At 47.0% G+C, this 25,237-nt stretch overlaps 1 protein-coding gene across 1 annotated transcript in view; it reads left to right on the plus strand.

Moving 5' to 3' along the window:
• COL3A1 (collagen type III alpha 1 chain) overlaps positions 1 to 25,237 on the plus strand; it is a 2,242,195-nt gene that overhangs the window by 1,089,968 nt on the left and 1,126,990 nt on the right. The window contains exon 24 of the mRNA XM_068244947.1: positions 18,841 to 18,939. Within this exon, the coding sequence (XP_068101048.1) occupies positions 18,841 to 18,939 (99 nt within the window). The remainder of the gene's footprint in view (positions 1 to 18,840; positions 18,940 to 25,237) is intronic.

The following is a 25,237-nucleotide window of genomic DNA, read 5'->3' on the forward strand; positions in this document are numbered from 1 at the left end:
AGAGAGAGAGGGAGGGTGAGAGAGTGGGCAGAGGGGTGGACAGAGAGAGGGAGGGTGAGAGAGTGGGCAGAGGGGTGGACAGAGAGAGGGAGGGTGAGAGAGTGGGCAGAGGGGTGGACAGAGAGAGAGGGAGGGCAGAGACAGTGGCAGAGAGGTGGACAGGGATAGAGAAAGGGAGGGCAGAGTGGCGCATAAGGGGAGATCGTTAGTAATCCAGTAGCAATGGCAAAAAGCAGAGGGACACTTTAGGAACAAAAACAATGAGATCCACTCACTGGAACACATAAAAGGACTATAATAATAACCCACAAATAAAAGTGTGAGACTCAAATAATTGATAATGCATTTAAAAAAACTGTAACCGAGTGACCCAGGCATAAGAACTGGCAGCCACATATTCATAAAGAGGAACATAATGTAAGCCTGTGGTGGACAATAGGAATGGAATAACACATGTATTTAGTAAATGTCAGAGGTATGGACTGTCATACAAGAGCATTACGTGAGCCTGTGACAGGCTCAGTCTGCACAACCAGCCTGCCAAACAATCCAAAAGCCATAAAGGCACACAGCTGCCACCAATTTCCCTCACAAACAAGGAGAAATATACTCACAGTGTTTTTCTTTCATCACCTTCACTCACTGCACTCACATTCTCTGACAGGAATTTCACACTTCTGCGTGCCCTGGTCTGGATAGCGTCTCTCATCCTCCCTCGCTAGCTCGCTGCGCTGCCCAGCATCAGAACAGTAGAATCTGATTGTTATGTGTCCTGAATAGAGTCTCTCTCGTCCTGACGTCCTCCTTTCTCGCTGTGTTTGGCTCAGAATCAGACCTCAGTGATGAGAGAGCAAGAGAAGCCATGCACAATGCAGCGCCGTATAGTTCAAATACAGGAAATTAACATGAAGTCGCTTCCTGTACTCTGCGATGCAATATGTATGGCTCCTCTTCCTCTCATCTCTGCCTGACTACGCCGGGCAAAAACAGCGAGAGAGGGGATGAGAGAGATGATATCCAGGGCGGCATATGGGTATAGCGGCAGGTAACATTCTGGGGAAGTGCCCCTGATATATTGCCTTGGATGCTGCAGGCTGGACTTCCCGGAGCTGTCCCTGACTGGCGGCTTGACACTTCGGGTGGCTAAGGGGAGGCAGCGGCTGGCCAGGGGGGGGCGCATGCCCCATTTTGCCAAACGTAGGGACGCCCATGAGCCCGATGGAGATAGATTGGTGTGCGAGGGGTACAGGAGAGCTACGGCTGTGAACTCCCTGTTACACAGAAGTAGTTTCCATCCAGAACACGTCAAGACGTCCCTGCCATACGGCCAGTACCTACGTCTAAGACGCAACAATACCAGCCTGGACACATTTCAGGAGCAGTCACAGGAATTGACTGCACGATTAGAGGCACGAAATTACGATAAAGAACTCCTTGTAAAAGCCAGGGATAGAGCTAGAGGCAAGGATAGATCTTCCCTCCTCTCCAGGACCCCTAAAAGCACAGAGAGAGGTCCCTTCACTCTGACGTTTGATTACACCCCTATGGCCAAAAAATTAACCCAGATAGTTAAAAAGAACTGGTCATTGGTTGCGAGGGACCCCACCCTTCAGAGAGTGTTCCCAGACCCCCCCCAGAATAGCCTACAGAAGGGCCCCCACACTGGGCGATATTCTAACTCGGAGTGAATTTCGCTCATGTCCAGCTTCAAATTGGCTGAGCCTCAATCGCCCTAAAGGCAATTACAAGTGTGGGAAGTGTAGATATTGCCCCTATATGCGGGAAGGCACTAACTACCGTCTGGGAGGGGTACAGTGGGAAGTGCGGGCCTTCATCACCTGCCAAACAAAATTTGTATCCTATGTGGTCTTTTGCCCATGCGATTTCTATTACATAGGCAAAACTACCAGGCCCCTCAAAGAGAGAATAAACGAGCACTTTAAGTCCATAAAATCTGGGAAGGGGTGTCCTCGACTCATCGAGCATATAAGGGAAGCGCATGTAGGCAATGCCAAATGCTTGAGATTTGCGGGCCTCCTGCATGTCAGCCCCTCCAGGAGAGGGGGAGATCGGGATCGCGAATTGACTCGACGGGAATCGCGGGTGATTCTACGCACGGAAGCAATGGGACCAATAGGTCTCAATGATAGACTGGAACTGGCTTGCTTCCTTGATCCATAAGCTTCCCTCTTTCTCGATGGGTCTGATAATACAAAACCATGAGATAAAAACGACTCATGATATAAACCAGACAAGCCCCTCCCCCATTTCCTTTCCCTGGTTGTGGGATCTTTATGTTCTGGCTTTGGCAGACACACGTTCTTCCCTCTGCTTCTGTTGGTCTGTTTCGAACTTTGATCTCCTTGGGACCTTAAACCGTAGTCCGTCCAGCCACTACCCCCTGTTCCCCCGAGTGGGTGACTTTCTCTCCCCCTCTCTTCCCCTTTCTCTTCCCACTGGTGTCCTGGATAATGCCATAACGAATCTGGGCTACCAGTTTGTATGTCCTAGTATACAGGACCTAAAAGTGTAGAAGCCTGTGCAATAAGCACTGCGGACCCATTAATAAATGGACCCGTTTTAGTGTGCAGTTAGATTATATGGGGAGGGGGGTGGACCCCCACACTGGCCCCTACATCATAAGCACACGAAAACATCCAAAACTTTTATATGGTATGCCCGGATTGCAGTTCTGACATGTCAGTATGGATCTGGTACGCCCGATCTTTGTAGATCTGTATTCCCTCGGTGACTGTGGGGGAGTTTGGCCCTGCAGCTTCAAATTATGGGACGCAAGCATGTACCCCATGGGAATTTCCCCTTTATCCCATGGAGCTTTTATGTATCCTTCCTCCTGACTAATAAGATCATAGAGCCAAACAGGTAAAATTAATGGATGCCTGTTTGAGATTCTAAGTAATGGATGTGGACATCCGGAACCATGTAGGGGATAATGCATCCCTAGGGTCTCCCTCAGAATAGGTAACGCTACCCTAGTCTTTTTAAAGGGGTTTGGGTTTTTCATAGAGGTTTTATTAAATTTAGAAATAAAGAGGTAATTTTAACCTGGGGGGCAATAAGCAAATGTGATCATGAGAAATGAATTCTGCTTCATGCCACAGCACGTTTACATTTTGTTTCACATTGTTGTTAGAAGTTCTATCAATGCACATATGTTGAATAAGCACGGATCACTTTGGATGTGAATACCAAACGAACAATGAATAATGTTTTAATTTTCATAATAATGTACATGTTTTTCACTACGCACTATGAAGCAAGTCACATGAAACACAGGTATCTGTTGCTATAGCAAAGTGAACGCTGCTCACGCTGTTTATGCTTATGCAGCGCATCATCACTCTTCGCCGCTGGTCGGCGTGGCCCCGCCCCTCTCACCCCCGACCCCTAGTGACACCAGCTCCACTAACCAATCACAAGCGCCCAGGGTGCGGCTTCCAAGGATATATACAGGAAGCCACACGGCACTATTTTGAACACAGGATACGAGCACGTGAACAAGCGCCAGTCAGGCGCGAAACGGCGTTGTGCAGTCCCCTCACCCTGGTCACCCACACCCTGACACACCTCAGCGCTGATACCTGCACCAGGTTTGACACAACCAAGACTGTATGTATGCATGTATCATGTTTGGCATGAAGACAAAAAAAACAAGGAAGCGGATCAAGGTTACAGTTGCCCGGCTTGCTTTGTTGTACCGGATCCCACCTATGTTCCCAATAGAGGAGATGAACAGGGGGACAGTTCAGAGGGGGAGTCAGAGAGGAGTAGGAGGAGACGAGTTGCTGCAAGAAGCAGGGGCAGCTCGTCATCAGAAACAGCTGGTGGCAGTGTCTGGCGCCATGTATCGCCACCTATGGACAGCCAGCCAACATGCCCTTCAACGTCAGCGGTGTTGAAATTTTTTAGTGTGTCTTCCTCAGATTGGAGCAAAGCCATCTGTTCTCTCTGCCGCCAAAAATGTAGCCGTGGAAAGGCCAACACTCACGTAGGGACAAGTGCCTTACAAAGGCACCTGGAGAAAAGGCTCAAACTGCAATGGGAAGAGCACCTGAGCAAAAGCAGCACACAAAAGAAAAGCCACCCTCCTTCTCCTCTTCCTCCTTCAGGTGCAGCATCGTCAGCCGCTTTCTCCCTTGCACCTTCACAGCCACCCTCCTCCACTCCGCCTCTGACCTTGAGCGGTTCCTGCTCCTCTGCCCACAGCAGCTAGGTGTCCATGAAGGAAATGTTTGAGCGGAAGAAGCCAATTTCTGCTAGTCACCCCCTTGCCCGGTGTCTGACAGCTAGCGTGCCGGAACTGTTAGCTTGCCAGCTGTTACCATTCAAGCTGGTGGACTCTGAGGCCTTCCGTAAATTTGTGGCCATTGGGACACCGCAGTGGAAGATGCCAGGCTGCAATTATTTCTCTAAAAAGGCGATACCCAAACTGCACAGTGAAGTGGAGAGGCAAGTGGTGTCATCTCTGGCACACAGCGTTGGGTCAAGGGTCCACCTGACCACGGATGCCCGGTCTGCCAAGCACGGTCAGGGCCGCTACATTACCTACACAGCCCATTGGGTCAATCTGGTGACCAATGGCAAGTAGGGAGTACGTGGCTGTGCAGCGGACCAACTTGTGACACCTCCACGGCTTGCAGGCAGGCCTCCTGCCATCTCCTCTCCGCCTGCTACATCCTGTTCACTGTCATCATCCTCCTCCTCCTTGGCTGGTGCCGCGATCTCCTCTCCAGCTACACAGCTCCAGCTCCCCAGGACCTATGCTGCATGCCAGGTACGATGGTGTCACGCCATCTTAGACATGTCTTGCCTCAAAGCGGAGAGTCACACTGGACCAGCTCTCCTGGCTGCTCTTAACAAACAGGTGGATCAGTGGCTGACCCCACACCAGCTGGAGATCGGCAACGTGTTGTGTGACAACGGCAGCAATCTAATTTCCGCTTTGAATTTGGGAATGCTGACACATGTACCCTGCATGGCACATGTGCTGAATCTAATCATTCAAAGATTTGTGTCAAAGTACCCTGAAGCAGGCCAGGAAGTTGTGTGGGCATTTCAGGCGGTCTTACACGGCCATGGCAGACATTCAGCGGAGAAACAACTTGCCAGTGGCAGACATTCAGCGGAGAAACAACTTGCCAGTGAGACGCCTGATATGTGATAGCCCGACTCGCTGGAATTCGACCTTGCTCATGTTCTCTCGCCTGCTAGAACAGGAGAAAGCCGTCACCCAGTACCTCTACAATTTCAGTAGAAGAACAAATTCTGGGGAGATGGGGATGTTCTGGCCCCCAAACTGGACACTCATGAGAAATGCATGCAGGCTCATGCGGCCGTTTGAGGAGGTGACCAACCTGGTGAGTCGCAGTAAAGGCACCATCAGCGACTTGATCCCGTACGCTTACTTTCTGGAGCGTGCCGTGCGTAGAGTGGTGGATCAAGCTGTGGAGGAGCGTAAAGAGGAACAGTTACGGCAGGAACAATTGTGGGAGCAATTTACATCAGAACCAGATGTTTCCTCAACACCTGCGGCAGCACAGAGGGGGAGGAGGAGGAGGAAGAGTCGTGTGGGGAAGAGGAGTCAGACTCGGATGATGAGGAAGGTGTTTCTTTGGAGGAGGAGGAGGTGGCGGCAGAAGAACAACCACAGCAGGCATCGCAGGGGGCTTGTGCTGCACAACGTTCCCGTGGTATTGTTTGTGGCTGGGGGGAGGAGGAGGACTTACCTGACATCACTGAGGAAGAGCAAGAGGAGATGAAGAGTACGTCTGGATCCAACTTTGTGCAGATGGCGTCTTTCATGCTGTCCAGCCTGTTGAGTGACCCCCGTATAAAAAAACTCAAGGGGAATGAGCTGTACTGGGTGGCCACGCTACTACTAGACCATCAGTATAGACACAAAGTGGCGGACATGTTACCAAGTCACCTGAAGGCAGAAAGGATGCAGCACATGCAGAACAAGCTGGCAAGTATGCTTTACAATGTGTATAAGGGTGATGTCATAGCACAACGCAATAAAGGTACCACTGCCAGTAATCCTACTCTCATGTCCACGCAGGCAAGGACAGGACGCTCCAGCGATCTCATGGTGATGTCGGACATGCGGACATTCTTTTGTCAAACGCCCCGCCTTAGCCCTTCCGGATCCACCCTCCACCAACGCCTGGACCGGCAGGTAGTCGACTACCTGGCCTTAAGTGTGGATGTAGACACTGTGAGCAGCGATGCACCCTTGGACTACTGGGTGCGCAGGCTTGACCTGTGGCCAGAGCTGTCCCAATTTGCCATCCAACTTCTGTCTTGCCCTGCCTGAAGCGTCCTGTCAGAAAGGACCTTCAGCGCAGCTGGAGGCATTGTCACTGAGAAGAGAAGTCGCCTAAGTCTCAAAAGTGTTCAGTACCTCACCTTTATCAAAATGAATGAGGCATGGATCCCGGAGGGCTACAGGTGGATTCCTGAATTTTTAAGGCCGCTGCTAGCAGCGGCCGCTATACTGATTTTTCTGGTGCGTGTACCTAATTTTGCACCTAATTTTTCTGCCTGCAGTGCAGCTGCAACAACAAAACAAAAGGCATGTACATGTGCCCATTCCCATTCGTGATCATTACCTTATGAAGCAATGACCACCGGCTATATGAGTGTCTCAAGGGAGTAGCACACCAAAGATAATAAGGTTGTTGCTTCATTGTAGACAGACCAAATTTGATCAGCTGGACAGTCACTGTTGTTCTATAATTGAGCTACCACTGCCCGGCGACTATATGGGCTTGAACACCGCCACGGCCTGCACTCTCGCCATGGTCCGCACCAGTCCAGCACGGCCATCACTACGCAAACAGTTGTTTGCGGTGCATCACACAGTGAGTTTGGTGTGTGTTTGTGTGAAGCAGTACTCTAATTACACTCCCTGATTGATGTATACACATGCAAGATGTTTGAAAGCACTTTAGGCCTGCAATTTAGCATTCAATGTGATTTCTGCCCTTAAAACGCTGCTTTGCGTCAAATCCAGATTTTTCGACGGGACTTTTGGCGTCTATCCCACTCACCCATGCCCCCTTGCAGGTGTTACACCCCTTGAAACATCTTTTCCATCACTTTTGTGGCCAGCATAAATGTTTATAGTTTTCAAAGTTCGCCTCCCCATTGAAGTCTATTGCGGTTCGTGAAAGTTCGCGCGAAGCGAACCTTTTGTGGAAGTTCGCGAACCTGGCCATCTCTATTTGCAATGTACTTTTTGATATATATATATATATGTATGCATGTCAGTTTGGCTATTGGTCTCTGAGGAAGCAAGTGTTTCTTGCGAAACAGCTGTCAGACCAGCTCTTTTTGTACCTGTTTGGTGGGATGTAATAAAGTGGTGAATCTTTGCAACGGATCTGGTGCCCGGACCCTGTCTCTCTTCTGTTCACTGTTGAATACTTGTAATGATCAGTGATATCTCTGATAATCAGAAACACACATGGATCTGACTAAGGTCTGAGAGCTTTCACTGCGAAGTTTCAGCAACAGCAGACAACGAGCCACTGACAACACAGGGTTTAAGTATAGACAGGCAATTCCAAACTACCCGCCCAGCGAAACTCGGCCAATCAGCAGCGAGAGTCAGAACACTGCTAGCAGCCGACCGGCAGGTCAGCTGACCCCCCTCCTCAGCGCATAAAGGTCTTGTCTCCTGGTGCGCGTGTGCACTACTCTGCTCTGATGCAACCTGGAGAGACCTGCTCTGCCGGAATGAGATGTCTGTGAGGACGTGGCGAGATCCGCGGTGACGTCAGCCGCGGGAGCGGCGGCTGCACCGCTCCCCACTGCAGAGGTAGCTATATGACTCCTAACAATACTTAATCCGGAGGCACAGCGAGTTGTTCACATGGACCCCACCATAGGCTGCCAAATAGTGTCTAGTGCCATTTTTAGTGCTCTCTATCTTGCAACAAAAGCCCCCCAATCCAGTTATTGACTGATACACCTCCTAGCCATACTGATACTGCCTTGGCATACTCAGTGCTTTCTCCTTATGTTAAAAAAAATCAATATCTACCAAAACTTTATTGACCAGTCCAGTTCATTGTAATCTACTTAAATGATATCCTCATATTCGCTGATTAATTTGACAAACACGCTATGCTATGTCAAACTCATTTAATGCGTAGTTCTCACGGTTTGTATGCCAAACTGGAGATATGCAACTCTGAAAAACTGCCATGTTCTTCCTGGATCTCACTATTTTAGCTAGTGAAATTCTCTCAGCTAATGGTATTGGTAGGAATCCTAAAAAGGTATCTGCCAATTTAGAATGGTCATCTCTTACCACCTGCAAATTTTTCAACATTTAATAACGTTTGTGAACTTTTACTATTGGTTTGTCAAGAATGTATTTGTCCCTTTGATCCAGCTCACCTACACCTGGACCAGTGGCATAGCTAGAGATTATGGGGCAACATAGCAAAACTTTCATAAGACCTCAGTGTAACAATCAGTGTAACACAGAGAGGGTCTGATTACCGGTGATCTGCAGTATCATCGAGAATACAGATATATACCCGATTATTGATGATCTGCAGTATCACCGATAATCAGATATATCTCTAACCTCTGGACACCTGAGTAATAAGAGTGTTTTGGTGCAACAGTAATACTTTGAGGACTGCACCTGAGGAGCAGATCTGTGAACTATCTCTCACTGGGGAGATGGCTCTCAAGGTCGGACAAGCCAGGTCGTCAACACACAGACAGATCAGGTACAGAGACAGGAGACAGATGCGGAATCCCAAGGCAAGCAGAGTTTGGCAACAGAGTATCAGAAATGGCGAAGTACTAAATCAGAGATCAGAAGAGTAGTCAGGAAAGCAGAAGGTCATAACAAATAATCAACAATGCCTAGTCTTGGGTGTGAGCTCCTTGATCATCAACACCCTGGAACTAGTCTAAGAATAACTGGATGGTAAAGCTAATTCCTAATCTGAGGTGTGAGGTCCGTGATCATCAACACCCTGGAACTGGTCTAGAGAATAACACAGATAATAAACAGAATTCCTAGTCTGAGGTGTGAGGTCCTTAGTCATCAACACCCTGGAACTGGTCTAGAGAATAACACAGATACTGACAAAAGGTCTGAGTGCTACCACGTAGTGATTGCAACGCCAGACACCAGAGAAATGACCAGCACCCAGTATATATACTAAAGCGTTCCTCAGCGCCTCCCCTAAGTGCTGGACCAATGAAAACTGATAGAATTGTCAGCTGACCGGCTTGGTCAGCCGACACCCTTCTGGCTGTCATAAAAGCTCTGTCTCTCAGCGTGCGCGCGCGTCCTTCTGAACCTGTGTGGACTATCAGTCCCAGCCACACCAGACGTGTTGTAATGCATCTGCTGTGTTGGACGCGGAACCAGCCGCACCGCTATCAGAGCATGCGGCGGTTTCTCCGCGTTCAGCCGTACTGACAGCTGTAGGCCTATGCGTGCAAACCGCCGCGCCGGACGCAGAATCCACCGCCTTGTTCTCAGGACATGCGGCGGTTTCTCCGCGCTCCATCATGCTAGTAGATGTAGGCCCACGCGCGCAACCTGCCGTGTTGGATGCGGAATCAGCCGCCTTGCTCTGAGCACCCGCGGCGGCTCTTCCGCGTTTTTTCACAGTACCCCCCCCCCCCCCCCCCGAGGAGTGGACTCCGGACAGCTCCTACCTGGTTTCTCAGGATGCAAAGCGTGGAACTCCTTCTTTAATTCATCCGCATGCATGCGACACTCAGGTACCCATGTTCTCTCCTCAATACCATACCCTTTCCAGTGAACTAAATACTGTACTGAGTTCTGTACAACACGTGAGTCTAAAAACTTTTCTACTTCGTACTCAGGTTGGTCATCCACCATCACAGGGGGAGGAGGAGTGGAACCTACATGCACTGCTGGCTTAAGCAGGGATACATGAAAGGATTTTACACCACGCATGCTTGCAGGAAGATCAATGGCATAAGTAAGATTGTTGATCTTCCTGGTTACTGGAAAAGGGCCCACAAATCTGGGTCCTAACTTGGGCGAAGGCTGTTTTAGAGTCAAATGACGAGTGGACACCCAGACCAAGTCTCCTGGGCGGAACTTCCACTCTAAGGAATGTTTCTTGTCAGCTTGACCTTTCTGACTTTGAAAGGCCTTCTCTAGATTCTTTTTCACGATCCCCCAAATGTTCTTAAATGACTTTTGCCAAGCCTCCAAAGCTGGAAACGGAGTGGAAGCCACTGGCAGTGGGGAGAACTTAGGCAACTTTCCAGTTACCACCTAAAACGGAGAGAATCCAGAGGAAGAGCTTTTCAAATTATTGTGTGCAAATTCTGCAAATGGAAAGAACTTGGCCCAATCATTTTGCGCATCCGCAACATAACACCTTAGAAACTGTTCCAATGACTGATTAATTCTCTCGGTCTGACCATTGGTCTGTGGGTGGTAGCCCGACGAAAATGACAGTTCCATGCCCATTTGATGACAAAATGCCCTCCAAAATTTAGAAACAAATTGGACTCCCCGATCTGACACTATATTTTCCGGAATGCCATGTAGCCGGAAAATGTGCATGATGAAAAGATTGGCCAACTCCTGGGCCGAGGGGAGTCCTTTCAGGGGCACGAAATGGGCCATTTTACTGAATCTGTCGACTACCACCCAAATGACCGACATGCCTTCAGACCTCGGGAGCTCACCCACAAAATCCATGGACAAGTGGGTCCACGGTTCACTCGGGGTGGGCAAAGGCTGCAATGTTCCCACAGGTGCCAGATGGGAGGGTTTACTTCTTGCACACACTGCACACTCTCTCACATACTCCTTGCACTCAGTTGCCAAAGAAGGCCACCACGCACATCTAGCAACAAGGTCCTGTGTTCTGGCGGCTCCAGGATGTCCAGAATTTTTGTGGGAGTGGAACATCTGCAGTATCTGGAGACGGAACGGCAATGGTACGAACATGACCCCCTTAGGCTTCCCCTCAGGAACGTCCTGCTGGAAGGGACTTAACGTCTCCATCCAGTTCTTCCAGGTCTCTGTGGCTTCCAATACCACTTTCTGTGGGATAATAGTCTCTGGGTCTGAGGGCTGTGCTGTCTCTGGCTCAAAGCATCTGGATAAGGCATCTGCTTTAATGTTTTACTACCCGGAGTGTACGTAATTACAAATCTGAATCTCGAGAAAAACAGTGACCATCGAGCCTGACGGGGACTCAATCTTTTAGCCCCCTCAATGTATTCCACATTTTTGTGATCAGTGTAAACTGTAATCGTATGTTCTGCTCCTTCTAGCCAATGACGCCATTCTTCAAAGGCCAATTTAATGGCTAGGAGCTCCCTGTTGCCTATATCGTAGTTTTTCTCTGCTGGTGAAAACCTACGAGAGAAATAGGCACACGGGTGTAATCCTCCCTGCAACCCAGAGCGCTGAGACAGCACAGCCCCCACCCCGACCTCTGAGGCATCCACCTCTACAATAAAGGGATAGGAGGTGTCGACGTGTCTCAAAATGGGTGCAGAACAAAACAATTCTTTCAAAGTGTAGAAAGCAGCCAGAGCTTCGGGGGGCCAGTGGTTGGTATCTGCCCCTTTCTTTGTGAGACTGGTGAGGGGTGTTATGACTGTGGAGTACCCCTTTATGAACCTTCTATAGTAATTTGCGAACCCTAAAAATCTCTGGAGAGCCTTTAGTCCTACTGGCTGAGGCCATTCCAGGACAGCAGAAACTTTGGCAGGGTCCATAGAAAGGCCCGAGGTAGAAATTATGAACCCCAGAAAGGTGACAGATGTTACCTCAAAAATGCATTTCTCCAATTTAGCATAAAGCATGTTCTGTCTTAGCTTGTGCAACACAAACCTGACATGAGCCCTGTGCTCCGAGAGGTTATCTGAAAAGATTAGTATATCATCCAGATATACTAGGACAAATTTACCTAAAACCTCCCTGAACACCTCATTAATGAGTTCCTGAAAGACGGCCGGGGCGTTACACAACCCGAAGGGCATCACCAGGTACTCGTAATGCCCATTGGGTGTGTTAAAAGCCGTCTTCCACTCATCGCCCTCTCTGATCCGCACCAGGTTGTATGCACCCCGCAAATCCAATTTCGAGAAAATCTTAGCATTGGTGACCTGAGTAAATAAATCGTCTATCAAAGGTAATGGATAGCGATTTTTTACTGTGATTTTATTCAGACCCCGATAATCAATGCATGGCCGAAGGCCTCCGTCTTTTTTCTTTACAAAAAAGAAACCTGCTCCAGCAGGTGACCGGGAAGGGCAAAATAACCCTTTAGCTAAGTTTTCACGGATGTACTCCTGCATGGCCAATTTTTTCCGGCCCAGACAAATTGTAGAGATGACCTCTAGGGGGCATACAACCAGACCGGAGATCGATGGGGCAATCGAAAGGGCGATGTGGAGGTAGTTTATCGGCAGCTTTAGGACAAAACACGTCTGAAAATTCAGAATACTGATCCGGTACTCCCTCCAAGTGAATCTTGGTCTGGCCCAAGGTTACCTTCGCTAAACAATGATGAAAGCAATGGGACGACCAGCTTGTTAGCTGACCAGTGGCCCAATTAATCTGAGGGGAGTGAAGGTGTAACCAAGGCATGCCAAGGATGATCGTGGAGGTAGTCATGTGCAACACAAAAAAATGCAAATTCTCCCTATGCAGCACCCCTATAGTGACTCCCACCTCTGGGGTCTGAGACAGAGGACTGTTATGTTGCAGAGGGGAATCATCCACTGCCGTAACTTGAATAGATGGTTTTACCGGGGTGAGCGGAATACCCAATTTTTTTGCAAATTCGTAATCCATAAAATTAGCCGCTGAGCCCGAGTCAACGAAGGCTTCATTGACTTCAGATTTATCCTCCCATGAAATCGTACAAGGGAGAAGCAACCATTTATCATCTAGGGGTAAAAATTGCACGCCTAGGGTATTACCCCCAACTACTCCTAGGCAGTAGCGTTTCCCGATTTCTTAGGGCAATTCTGTACTCTATGACCCCCCTCTGCACAATAAAGACACAGCTGCTCTGATATCATGCGTTTCCGCTCCACTTGAGATAATTTTGACCGGCCAATCTGCATTGGCTCGGGTGGAGGCGAAACGGGAGGAGGTGGAGTCACAGGGGGCGCAGCGTAGGATACCATTCTCACATGGTTTCTACTCCGGGTCTGTCTCTGATAGCACAGCCGACGATCTATCCTAATGGCCGATGAAATGGCCTCATCGATGGTCTTAGGTTCAGGCTGACTTAACATAAGATCGGAGACCTCATCTGACAACCCTGATAAGAAACAATCTAAAAGGGCAAAGGTGTCCCACCTGGCTGATACTGACCACCTCCTAAATTCAGCAGCATACTCTTCAACCGGACTCTTGCCTTGACGTAACAGCTTGAGCTTCCGCTCAGAAGTCGAGGCAATGTCTGGATCGTCGTAAATTATAGCCATGGCTTTAAAAAATTCTTCTACAGAGGTTAGGGCTAAGTCTCCGGCGGGCAGACTGTACGCCCAGGTCTGAGAATCACCTGATAACAAAGTTTTAATAAATGTGACCCTTTGGGCCATAGTTCCTGAAGATCTAGGTCTCAACTCAAAGTATGATAACACTCTACTCCTAAAATTTCGGAAGTCACATCTGTGACCAGAAAATTTTTCCGGTACAGGCATACATATGTCTGTGCTAGGAGGAGATCACACTTCATCCACAGCCGTCTAGAGGGTTTGTATAGACCCAGACAAAGCATCAATTATCGCCCGGTGATTACCCAGCACTTGGTTGATGTTATCCACCGAAGTGGTAAGTGTGCCCAGACGGTTGGTGGGTGCGTCTATTTGCATTTTGGGTCTGGCGTTCTGTAACGATCGGTGTAACACAGAGAGGGTCTGATTACCGGTGATCTGCAGTATCACCGAGAATACAGATATATACCCGATTATTGATGATCTGCAGTATCACCGATAATCAGATATATCTCTAACCTCTGGACACCTGAGTAATAAGAGTGTTTTGGTGCAACAGTAATACTTTGAGGACTGCACCTGAGGAGCAGGTGCAAAGGCAGTAAGGAATACTGCACAAATGCGAGTTCCTTCCGCTAGCCTGAGACTCTCCTGAGGGAGGGGTCAGGCTGGAAGTAGGAAGGACAGAGTGTGAGTGACACCAATGGGAGGATGTCACTGACAGATCTGTGAACTATCTCTCACTGGGGAGATAGCTCTCGAGGTCAGACAAGCCAGGTCGTCAACACACAGACAGATCAGGTACAGAGACAGGAGACAGATGCGGAATCCTAAGGCAAGCAGAGTTTGGCAACAGAGTATCAGAAATGGCGAAGTACTAAATCAGAGATCAGAAGAGTAGTCAGGAAAGCAGAAGGTCATAACAAATAATCAACAATGCCTAGTCTTGGGTGTGAGCGCCTTGATCATCAACACCCTGGAACTAGTCTAAGAATAACTGGATGGTAAAGCTAATTCCTAATCTGTGGTGTGAGGTCCGTGATCATCAACACCCTGGAACTGGTCTAGAGAATAACACAGATAATAAACAGAATTCCTAGTCTGAGGTGTGAGGCCCTTGGTCATCAACACCCTGGAACTGGTCTAGAGAATAACACAGATACTGACAAAAGGTCTGAGTGCTACCACGTAGTGATCGCAACGCCAGACACCAGAGAAATGACCAGCACCCAGTATATATACTAAAGCATTCCTCAGCGCCTCCCCTAAGTGCTGGACCAATGAAAACTGATAGAATTGTCAGCTGACCGGCTTGGTCAGCTGACACCCTTCTGGCTGTCATAAAAGCTCTGTCTCTCAGCGCGCACGCGCGTCCTTCTGAACCTGTGTGGACTATCAGTCCCAGCCACACCAGACGTGTTGTAATGCATCTGCTGTGTTGGACGCGGAACCAGCCGCACCGCTATCAGAGCATGCGGCGGTTTCTCCGCGTTCAGCCGTACTGACAGCTGTAGGCCTATGCGTGCAAACCGCCGCGTCAGACGCGGAATCCACCGCCTTGTTCTCAGGACATGCGGCGGTTTCTCTGCGCTCCGTCATGCTAGTAGATGTAGGCCCACGCGCGCAACCTGCCGTGTTGGACGCGGAATCAGCCGCCTTGCTCTGAGCACCCGCGGCGGCTCTTCCGTGTTTTCTCACACTCAGACATAGGCATTCTTGAGCAGTGCCACCTGCCCCTTCCCTATGAATGTATGGCCACTTTTTATTCTCATCTACACTGCATGTAGTCCATGGGCATTGAGACACAGTCACAGTACAATTTAAAGCCCTAATTACCAGCACAAGAATTAAAGAGAATTATGGCACAAGAAATAAAAAAATATTAAAATGTAAAATAAAATACTAGGGTAGTGTCATTTAATGAAGAAGGTAGATGAAGATTTAAATATGAATTACATTTTTTTCCTTCCCCTGGATCAACTGGGATATGTGCAGGTTCAGGATGGGGTTTGATTTAATTTATTTTTTTATTTATTATTTTATTTTTTTACTTTTTTCTAGTTGGACTTGATGGCCAAATGTCTTTTTTAACCAAACTAACTATGTAACTATGTAATTTATTGTGCAGATATGTGTAATGATCAGTGGTGTATCTGATGATCAGAACGTGCTCTATCAGAACAGTAGTCAGTACTTTATTCAGGGTGTGATCACATGTGTTTTAGTGCACAATAATATCAGGAGTACTCCTTTAAGTGATAGCCCTTGGTGGCTGGGGCTATCACTAGACAGAGAGATGTCGTGCAAGCGAGTTCGGTAACGGGTCGGTCAGCAGCAGTACAGAATCGTCAGGCAAATCGTAGTAAATAAACTGGCCGAGGTCGGCAACAGATCAGATGGGCAAAGGTACAGAATCAGAAGGCTAAATCAGAGTCAGAGGTCGGGCCGAGGTCGGCAACAGATCAAATTGGCAAAGGTACAGAATCAGAAGGCAGAGAGTAATCAGAAGTTCAGGCAAGAGGCCATACACAATAAATCAATTTACAATAATATTACTGATAATAATAATAATAATAATCCTAAGCTAAGTGTGAATCCCCGGGGTCCTGCCGGATCAAACCCACATGGATCTGGCTAAGGTCTGAGAGCTTTCACTGCAAAGTATCAGCAACAACAGACAATGAGCTACTGAAAGCTCCAAGTTTAAATACATGCAACTACTCCAAAGGGTCCGCCCAAAACAAGCCGACCAATCAGCACAGTAGAGACGGCGGCCGTGGTCAGCTGACTGGTGTGTCAGCTGACTCGCCACCTCAATGCATAAAGATCACGCCGCCTGTTGCAAGCACGTGTCAAACTATGCTGGAGTAAAGGAGAGATGCCCGGCCTGCGGGAAGGAGCTTGCGGCCGCAGACAAGGTGACGTCAGATGCGGAAGCGGCGGCGCCGCCGCTTCCCGCAGCAGAGGTAACTACAGCATCTCTGACAATATGATGGCTTTAAAATCCCACTATACTTTTATTTTATTTTTTCTCATTTTATTATTTTTTACTTCTTGTGCCATATTTATCTGTAATTCTTGTGCTGGTAAGTAGGACTTTAAATTGTACAATTGTACAAATTGTACAATTGGTTTTAGCCTACAGCAAACATTATATGTAGCCTGACCAAGTGATGTTTGAACGAGTTACAATGTCTCTTCATCACACAGAGTCTGTGGAATGTGATGTTCAATCAAACAAGTGGTCCTATCTTTTGGTCATAAATTAGCTGGCATCTCTGTGAAACACACTTCAAGTTCTAATTAGGGCATCCAATGACTTTTATTGAAGAACAGTGCATCTCCTTTTTAATGTCCAGTGTATATAATCTGTGTTCTCAATGTTGTCAGTATACAGGGAGTGCAGAATTATTAGGCAAATTAGTATTTTGACCACATCATCCTCTTTATGCATGTTGTCTTACTCCAAGCTGTATAGGCTCGAAAGCCTACTACCAATTAAGCATATTAGGTGATGTGCATCTCTGTAATGAGAAGGGGTGTGGTCTAATGACATCAACACCCTATATCAGGTGTGCATAATTATTAGGCAACTTCCTTTCCTTTGGCAAACTGGGTCAAAAGAAGGACTTGACAGGCTCAGAAAAGTCAAAAATCGTGAGATATCTTGCAAAGGGATGCAGCACTCTTAAAATTGCAAAGCTTCTGAAGCGTGATCATCGAACAATCAAGCGTTTCATTCAAAATAGTCAACAGGGTCGCAAGAAGCGTGTGGAAAAACCAAGGCGCAAAATAACTGCCCATGAACTGAGAAAAGTCAAGCGTGCAGCAGCCAAGATGCCACTTGCCACCAGTTTGGCCATATTTCAGAGCTGTAACATCACTGGAGTGTCCAAAAGCACAAGGTGTGCAATACTCAGAGACATGGCCAAGGTAAGAAAGGCTGAAAGACGACCACCACTGAACAAGACACACAAGCTGAAACGTCAAGACTGGGCCAAGAAATATCTCAAGACTGATTTTTGTAAGGTTTTATGGACTGATGAAATGAAAGTGAGTCTTGATGGGCCACATGGATGGGCCCGTGGCTGGATTGGTAAAGGGCAGAGAGCTCCAGTCCGACTCAGACGCCAGCAAGGTGGAGGTGGAGTACTGGTTTGGGCTGGTATCTTCAAAGATGAGCTTGTGGGGCCTTTTCGGGTTAAGGATGGAGTCAAGCTCAACTCCCAGTCCTACTGCCAGTTTCTGGAAGACACCTTCTTCAAGCAGTGGTACAGGATGAAGTCTGCATCCTTCAAGAAAAACATGATTTTCATGCAGGACAATGCTCCATCACACGCGTCCAAGTACTCCACAGCGTGGCTGGCAAGAAAGGGTATAAAAGGAGAAAAACTAATGACATGGCCTCCTTGTTCACCTGATCTGAACCCCATTGAGAACCTGTGGTCCATCATAAAATGTGAGATTTACAAGGAGGGAAAACAGTACACCTCTCTGAACAGTGTCTGGGAGGCTGTGGTTGCTGCTGCATGCAATGTTGATGGTGAACAGATCAAAACACTGACAGAATCCATGGATGGCAGGCTTTTGAGTGTCCTTGCAAAGAAAGGTGGCTATATTGGTCACTGATTTGTTTTTGTTTTGTTTTTGAATGTCAGAAATGTATATTTGTGAATGTTGAGATGTTATATTGGTTTCACTGGTAAAAATAAATAATTGAAATGGGTATATATTTGTTTTTTGTTAAGTTTCCTAATAATTATGCACAGTAATAGTCACCTGCACACACAGATATCCCCCTAAAATAGCTAAAACTAAAAACAAACTAAAAACTACTTCCAAAAATATTCAGCTTTGATATTAATGAGTTTTTTGCGTTCATTGAGAACATGGTTGTTGTTTGTTCAATAATAAAATTATTCCTCAAAAATACCACTTGCCTAATAATTCTGCACTCCCTGTACAGGAATCAGTCTGACGAAGACTTCATAGCAGAAAGCTTACTGTTAAGCTTTCTTGTAAGTTAGCAAATAAATGGTATCATCCGGATTCAACACTTCTTAGGCTTACATAAGTACTTATGATCTCCAATTATTTCCCAAAACAATTGTAGTACTGAAAATCAGGCCAATTTTGGTAATATTTTACACAATAAAGAAGATGGCCTGTAATCTCAAACTTAATATGAATTAATATGTGTCTAATTTGCCACCCATGTTGGATCTATGCATTATTTATTTTCTTTATTTACAGTATATCACTTATAATTTTTAATACATGAATGAGAGATTATTTTGTTTTTCATTATCAAAATCTAAAATAACAACTGATATTCATAAGGGTCCTCCTGGAGAGACTGGAAGATCTGGTAACCCTGGTCCATCAGGCCCAAGAGGACAGCCTGGAGTAATGGGTTTTCCTGGTCCAAAGGGTATTGAGGTCAGTATTTTCTAACATTCATTAAAATATTTAGTTGGCTGATACTAAAACCTAAATTTTAGTTGTTTGTGCTTATCAATAAACCAAATCTCTTATATTGCACAGTGCTGCCCATTATCCTTCATACCCCTTGCAAATTTTGACTTAAAGTTACTTTTATTCAACCAGCAAGTAATTTTTTGACGGGAAATGACAAAGGTGTCTCCCAAAAGATAATAAGATGATGTACAAGAGGCATTATTGTGGGGGAAAAAAACATTTTTCAACTTTTATTTACATTTGTGCAAAAAGTGTCCAGTCCAAAATTATTCATACCCTTCTCAATATTCAATAGAAAAACCTTTATTAGCTATTACAGCAATAAAATGCTCCCTATAATTGCAGACCAGCTTTTTGCATGTCTCCACAGGTATTTTTGCCCATTCATCTTTAGCAATGAGCTACAAATCTTTCAGGTTGGAGGATCTTCTTGCCATCACCCTGATCTTTACCTCCCTTCACAGATTCTCAATTGGATTCAAGTCAGGACTCTGGCTGGGCCACTCTAAAACGTTAATGTTGTTGTCTGCTATTTTTTCACCACTTTTGCTGTGTGTTTTGGGTCATTGTCATGCTGAAATGTCCACTGGTGCCCAAGGCCAAGTTTGTCTGCAGACTGCCTGATGTTGTCGTTGGGAATGCTCATGTATTGCTCTTTTTTCATGGTGCTGTTTACTGTGATTAGGTTCCCTGGTCCATTAACTAAAAAACAACCCCAAAGTATTAGGTTCCTACCACCATGTTTGACAGTGGGGATTGTGTTCTTTGGGTTAAAGGATTCTCCTTTTTTACGCCAAATAAAGGAAACATCATTGTGGCCAAACAATTAAAATTTTGTTTTATCTGACCATAATACAGAAGACCAGAAGTGTTCTTCTTTGTCCAGATGAGCATTTGCAAAGGCCAAGCAAGCTTTTGTGTACCTTATCTGAAGACGTGGCATCCTCCTTGGCCTGCATCCATGGAACCCAGCAGTGTGTCCTATGGATTGTCTGCCTTGAGACATTGCGACCAGCAGAGCCCAGATTTACCAGGATGGCCTTGGTGGTGATCCTTGGATTCTTTTTCACCTCTCTCACTATCCTCCTGGCCAGCAGTATCACTTTTGTCTTCGACCACGTCCTCTATGATTTTCCACAGTGTGGAACATCTTGTATTTTTTTAACAATACTTTGCACTGTAGCCACTGGAACTTGAAAACATTAAAAATGGCCATGTAGCCCTTTCCTGACTTATGAGTAGCCAGAATGCGCAGCAGCAGGTCCTCACTGAGTTCCTTTTTCTTAGCCATGGCTGTCTACAAACCAACTGCAGAGAGCTGCTGTTTTTCACCTGTTGAGTTGTTCCTAATTAGCCTGATTAACCACTTGCCGACTGCCCACAGCCGATGGGCAGCGGCAAATTGGCCCGCAGAACGACAGCAATACGCCGATCGGCGGCGGGTCGTTCTGCTCTGTCCTGTCGGAGATCGCGCACAGTGATGCGCGTGCATCCGCCGGCAATAGGCTCCGCCCACCCGCAACGTCAACCCGCCGGCCGTACGGAAGCGCCGGCGGGTTGTTAACCCTCGATCTGCCGCAATGCAAGCGTATAATACGCTTTGTATTGTATACAAAGCGTATTATACAGGCTGCCTCCTGCCCTGGTGGTCCCAGTGATCGAGGGACCACCAGGGCAGGCTGCAGCCCTCCCTGTGTGCACCTAATCACACTGATCTGCCCCCCCCCTGCCCTCTGATCGCCCACAGCACTCCTCAGACCCCCCTGCCCATCCCCCAGACCCCTGTTTGCACCCAATCACCCCCCTAATCACCTATCAATCACTCCCTGTCACTGTCAACGCTATTTTTTTAGGTTAGTTCCTAACTGCCCCCTGGGGGCTCCTGATCACCCCCCACACCCTCAGATCCCCCCCCAGGCCCCCCCCCCCCTGTGTATTGTACACATCTATTCTTCCCTGTAATCACTCACTGATCACCTGTCAATCACCTGTCAATCACCCATCAATCACCCCCTGTCACTAACACCCATCAGATCTGACCCTAACCTGCCCCTTGCGGGCACCTGATCACCACCCCACACCCTCACATCGCCCGCACACACGCCCTCAGATCGCCCTGAAGTGCATTGTTTACATCTGTTCTCCCCTCTAATCACCCATCAACCACTCCCTGTCACTATCTGTCAATGCTATTTTTTAGGTTAGGTCCTAAACTGCCCCCTGGGGGCTCCTGATCACCCCCCCACACACACACACACACACCCTCAGATCCTCCGCAGACCCCCCCCCCCCCGTGTACTGTATACATCTATTCTTCCCTGTAATCACGCACTGATCACCTGTCAATCACCCATCAATCACCCCCTGTCTCCACCTGTCACAAACACCCACCAGATCAGACCCTAACCTGCCCCTTGCGGGCATCTGATCACCTGCCCGCACCCTCAGATCGCCTCCGAAGTGCATTGTTTACATCTGTTCTTCCCTCTAATCACCCACTGAACACCCATCAATCACCCCGTCACCACCTGTCACTGCTACCCATCAGATCAGGCACTAATCTGCCCCTTGCGGGCACCCAATCATCCGCCCACACCCTAAGAATGCCCTCAGATCCCAGCCCTGATCACCTCGCCAGTGAATTTCTTGCATCTATTCTCCCGTCTATTCACACCCTGATCACCTATCACCCCATCACCCCCTGTCACCACCTGTCACTGCTACCCATTAGATCAGACCCTAAACTGCCCCTTGCGGGAACCCAAACACCTGCCCACACCCTCAGATCACCCTCAGACCCCGCCTGAACACCTCCCCAGTGCATTATTTACATCTGTTCTCCCCTCTAATCACCCATAAATCACCCATCAATAACCCCCTGTCACTGTGTCACTGCAACCCATCATACCCATCAGATCAGACCCTCAACTGCCCCTTTGCGGGCACCCAATCACCCGCCCACACCCTTGGATCGCCCTCAGCCCCCCCCCCCCCCCCCGATCACCTCCCCAGTGCATTGCTTGCATCTATTCCCCCCTCTATTCACACATTGAGACACCCATCAATCACCTCCTGTCACCACCTGTCACCCTCTAGCACACCTACCCATCAGATGAGGCCCTAATTTGCCCCGTGGGGGCTCCTGATCACTTGGCCAAACCCTCAGATCTCGGATCCCCCTTAGACCCCCTTCCGATCACCTCCCCAGTGCATTGATTGCATCTATTCTCCCCTCTAAATCACCCCCTGAGACACCCATCAATCACCTCCTGTCACCCCCTAGCACTCCTATCCATCAGATCAGGCCCTAATCTGCCCCCTGCGGGCTTCTGATCACCTGGCCAAACCCTCACCCACCCCACCGCAGTGACAGAATTTTTTTTTTCTGATTACTGCTGGTCTCTACGACTTAATTGTCGCTGAGACCAACCGCTATGCCACACAATACGCAACCGCCAATCCAAGAAGCTACCATGCCCAGCCTTTTCGGTGGAAACCACTCCAAGTTTCCGAACGTACCATTTTTTGGGGCCTTCTCCTTAACATGGGTCTAGTCAAAAAGAATGTATTGCGGTCTTATTGGTCTACGCACCCAATACATCATATGCTCATGTTCTCTACTGCCATGTCTAGGTCACGATTTGAGAACATCCTGCGCTTCCTGCACTTCAGTGCCAATACAACCTGTCATCTAAGAGGCCACCCTGCTTATGACCGGTTCCACAAAATTCTGCCCCTCATAGACCATCTGTCATCAAAATTTGCAGATGCTTATACCCCTGAACAGGCATTTTGAGGCATTTGGTTTCCAGACTACTCCTCACGGTTTTGGGCCCCTAAAATGCCAGGGCAGTATAGGAACCCCACCAAGTGACCCCATTTTAGAAAGAAGACACCCCAAGGTATTCCATTAGGTGTATGATGAGTTCATAAAAGATTTTATTTTTTGTCACAAGTTAGTGGAAAATGACACTTTGTGAAAAAAAACAAAAACAATAAAAATCAATTTCCGCTAACTTGTGACAAAAAATAAAATCTTCTATGAGCTCACCATACACCTAACGGAATACCTTGGGGTGTCTTCTTTCTAAAATGGGGTCACTTGTGGGGTTCCTATACTAGCATTTTAGGGGCCTTAAACCGTTTGTAGTCTAGAAACCAAATGCCTCAAACTGACCTGTGAATAGTACGTTGGGCCTCTTAGCGCACCTAAGCTGCAAAAAAGTGTCACACATGTGGTATTGCCATACTCAGGAGAAGTAGTATAGTGTGTTTTGGAGTATATTTTTACACATACCCATGCTGGGTGGGAGAAATGTCTCTGTAAATGACAATTTTTTTGATTTTTTTTTACACACAATTGTCCATTTACAGAGATATTTCTCCCACCCAGCATGGGTATGTGTAAAAATACACCCCAAAACACATTATACTACTTCTCCTGAGTATGGCAATACCACGTGTGACACTTTTTTGCAGCCTAGGTGCGCTAAGGAGCCCAATGTCCTATTCACAGGTCATTTTGAGGCATTTGGTTTCTAGACTACTCCTCACGGTTTAGGGCCCCTAAAATGCCAGGGCAGTATAGGAACCCCACAAGTGACCCCATTTTAGAAAGAAGACAACCCAAGGTATTCCGTTAGTTGTATGGTGAGTTCATAGAAGATTTTATTTTTTGTCACAAGTTAGTGGAAAATGACACTTTGTGAAAAAAAACTATAAAAATCAATTTCCGCTAACTTGTGACAAAAAATAAAATCTTCTATGAACTCACCATACTCCTAATGGAATACCTTGGGGTGTCTTCTTTCTAAAATGGGTCACTTGTCGGGTTCCAATACTGCCCTGGCATTTTAGGGGCCCTAAAGCGTGAGGAGTAGTCTAGAAACCAAATGCTTCAAAATGACCTGTGAAATCCTAAAGGTTCTCATTGGACTTTGGGCCCCTTAGCGCACCTACGATGCAAAAAAGTGTCACACATGTGGTATTGCCATACTCAGGAGAAGTAGTATAATGTGTTTTGGGGTGTATTTTTACACATACCCATGCTGGGTGGGAGATATATCTCTGTAAATGGACAATTGGGTGTAAAAAAAAAAATCCAAAAATTGTAATTTACAGAGATATTTCTCCCACCCAGCATGGGTATATGTAAAAATACACCACAAAAAACATTATACTACTTCTCCTGAGTACGGCGATACCACATGTGTGACACTTTTTTGCAGCCTAGGTGCGCTAAGGGGCCCAACGTCCTATGAGTAACTTTAGGATTTTACAGGCCATTTTGTGACATTTGATTTCAAGACTACTCCTCACGGTTTAGGGCCCCTAAAATGCCAGGGCAGTATAGTAACCCCACAAATGACCCCATTTTAGAAAGAAGACACCCCAAGGTATTCCGTTAGGAGTATGGTGAGTTCATAGAAGGTTTTATTTTTTGTCACAAGTTAGCGGAAAATGACACTTTGTGAAAAAAAAAACAGTAAAAATCATTTTCTGCTAACTTTTGACAAAAAATAAATCTTCTATGAACTCACCATACTCTTAACAGAATACCTTGGGGTGTCTTCTTTCTAAAATGGGGTGATTTGTGGGGTTCCTATACTGCCCTGGCATTTTAGGTGCCCTAAAGCGTGAGGAGTAGTCTAGAAACCAAATGCCTCAAAATGACCTGTGAAATCCTAAAGGTACTCATAGGACTTTGGACCCCTTAGCGCACCTAGGCTACAAAAAAGTGTTACACATGTGGTATCGCTGTACTCAGAAGAAGTAGTATAACGTGACATGGGTATGTGTAAAAATACACCCCAAAACACATTATACTACTTCTCCTGAGTACGGCGATACCACATGTGTGACCCCTTTTTGCAGCCTAGGTGCGCTAAGGGGCCCAACGTCCTATGAGCACCTTTAGGCTTTACAGGGGTGCTTACAATTTAGCACCCCCCAAAATGCCAGGACAGTAAACACACCCCACAAATGACCCCATTTTGTAAAGTAGACACCCCAAGGTATTCAGAGAGGGGCATGGTGAGTCCGTGGCAGATTTTTTTTTTTTTTTTGTCACAAGTTAGCAGAAATGGAAACTTTTTTTTTTGTTTTATTTTTGTTTTAAAGTGTAATTTTCCACTAACTTGTGACAAAAAATTAAATCTTCTATGAATTCACCATGCCGCTTAGTGAATACTTTGGGATGTCTTCTTTCCAAAATGGGGTCATTGGGGGGGGGGGGGGGGGTATTTATACTATCCTGAAA

This window comes from Hyperolius riggenbachi, chromosome 7 (genome assembly GCF_040937935.1).
Source record: "Hyperolius riggenbachi isolate aHypRig1 chromosome 7, aHypRig1.pri, whole genome shotgun sequence".
NCBI lineage: Eukaryota > Metazoa > Chordata > Amphibia > Anura > Hyperoliidae > Hyperolius > Hyperolius riggenbachi.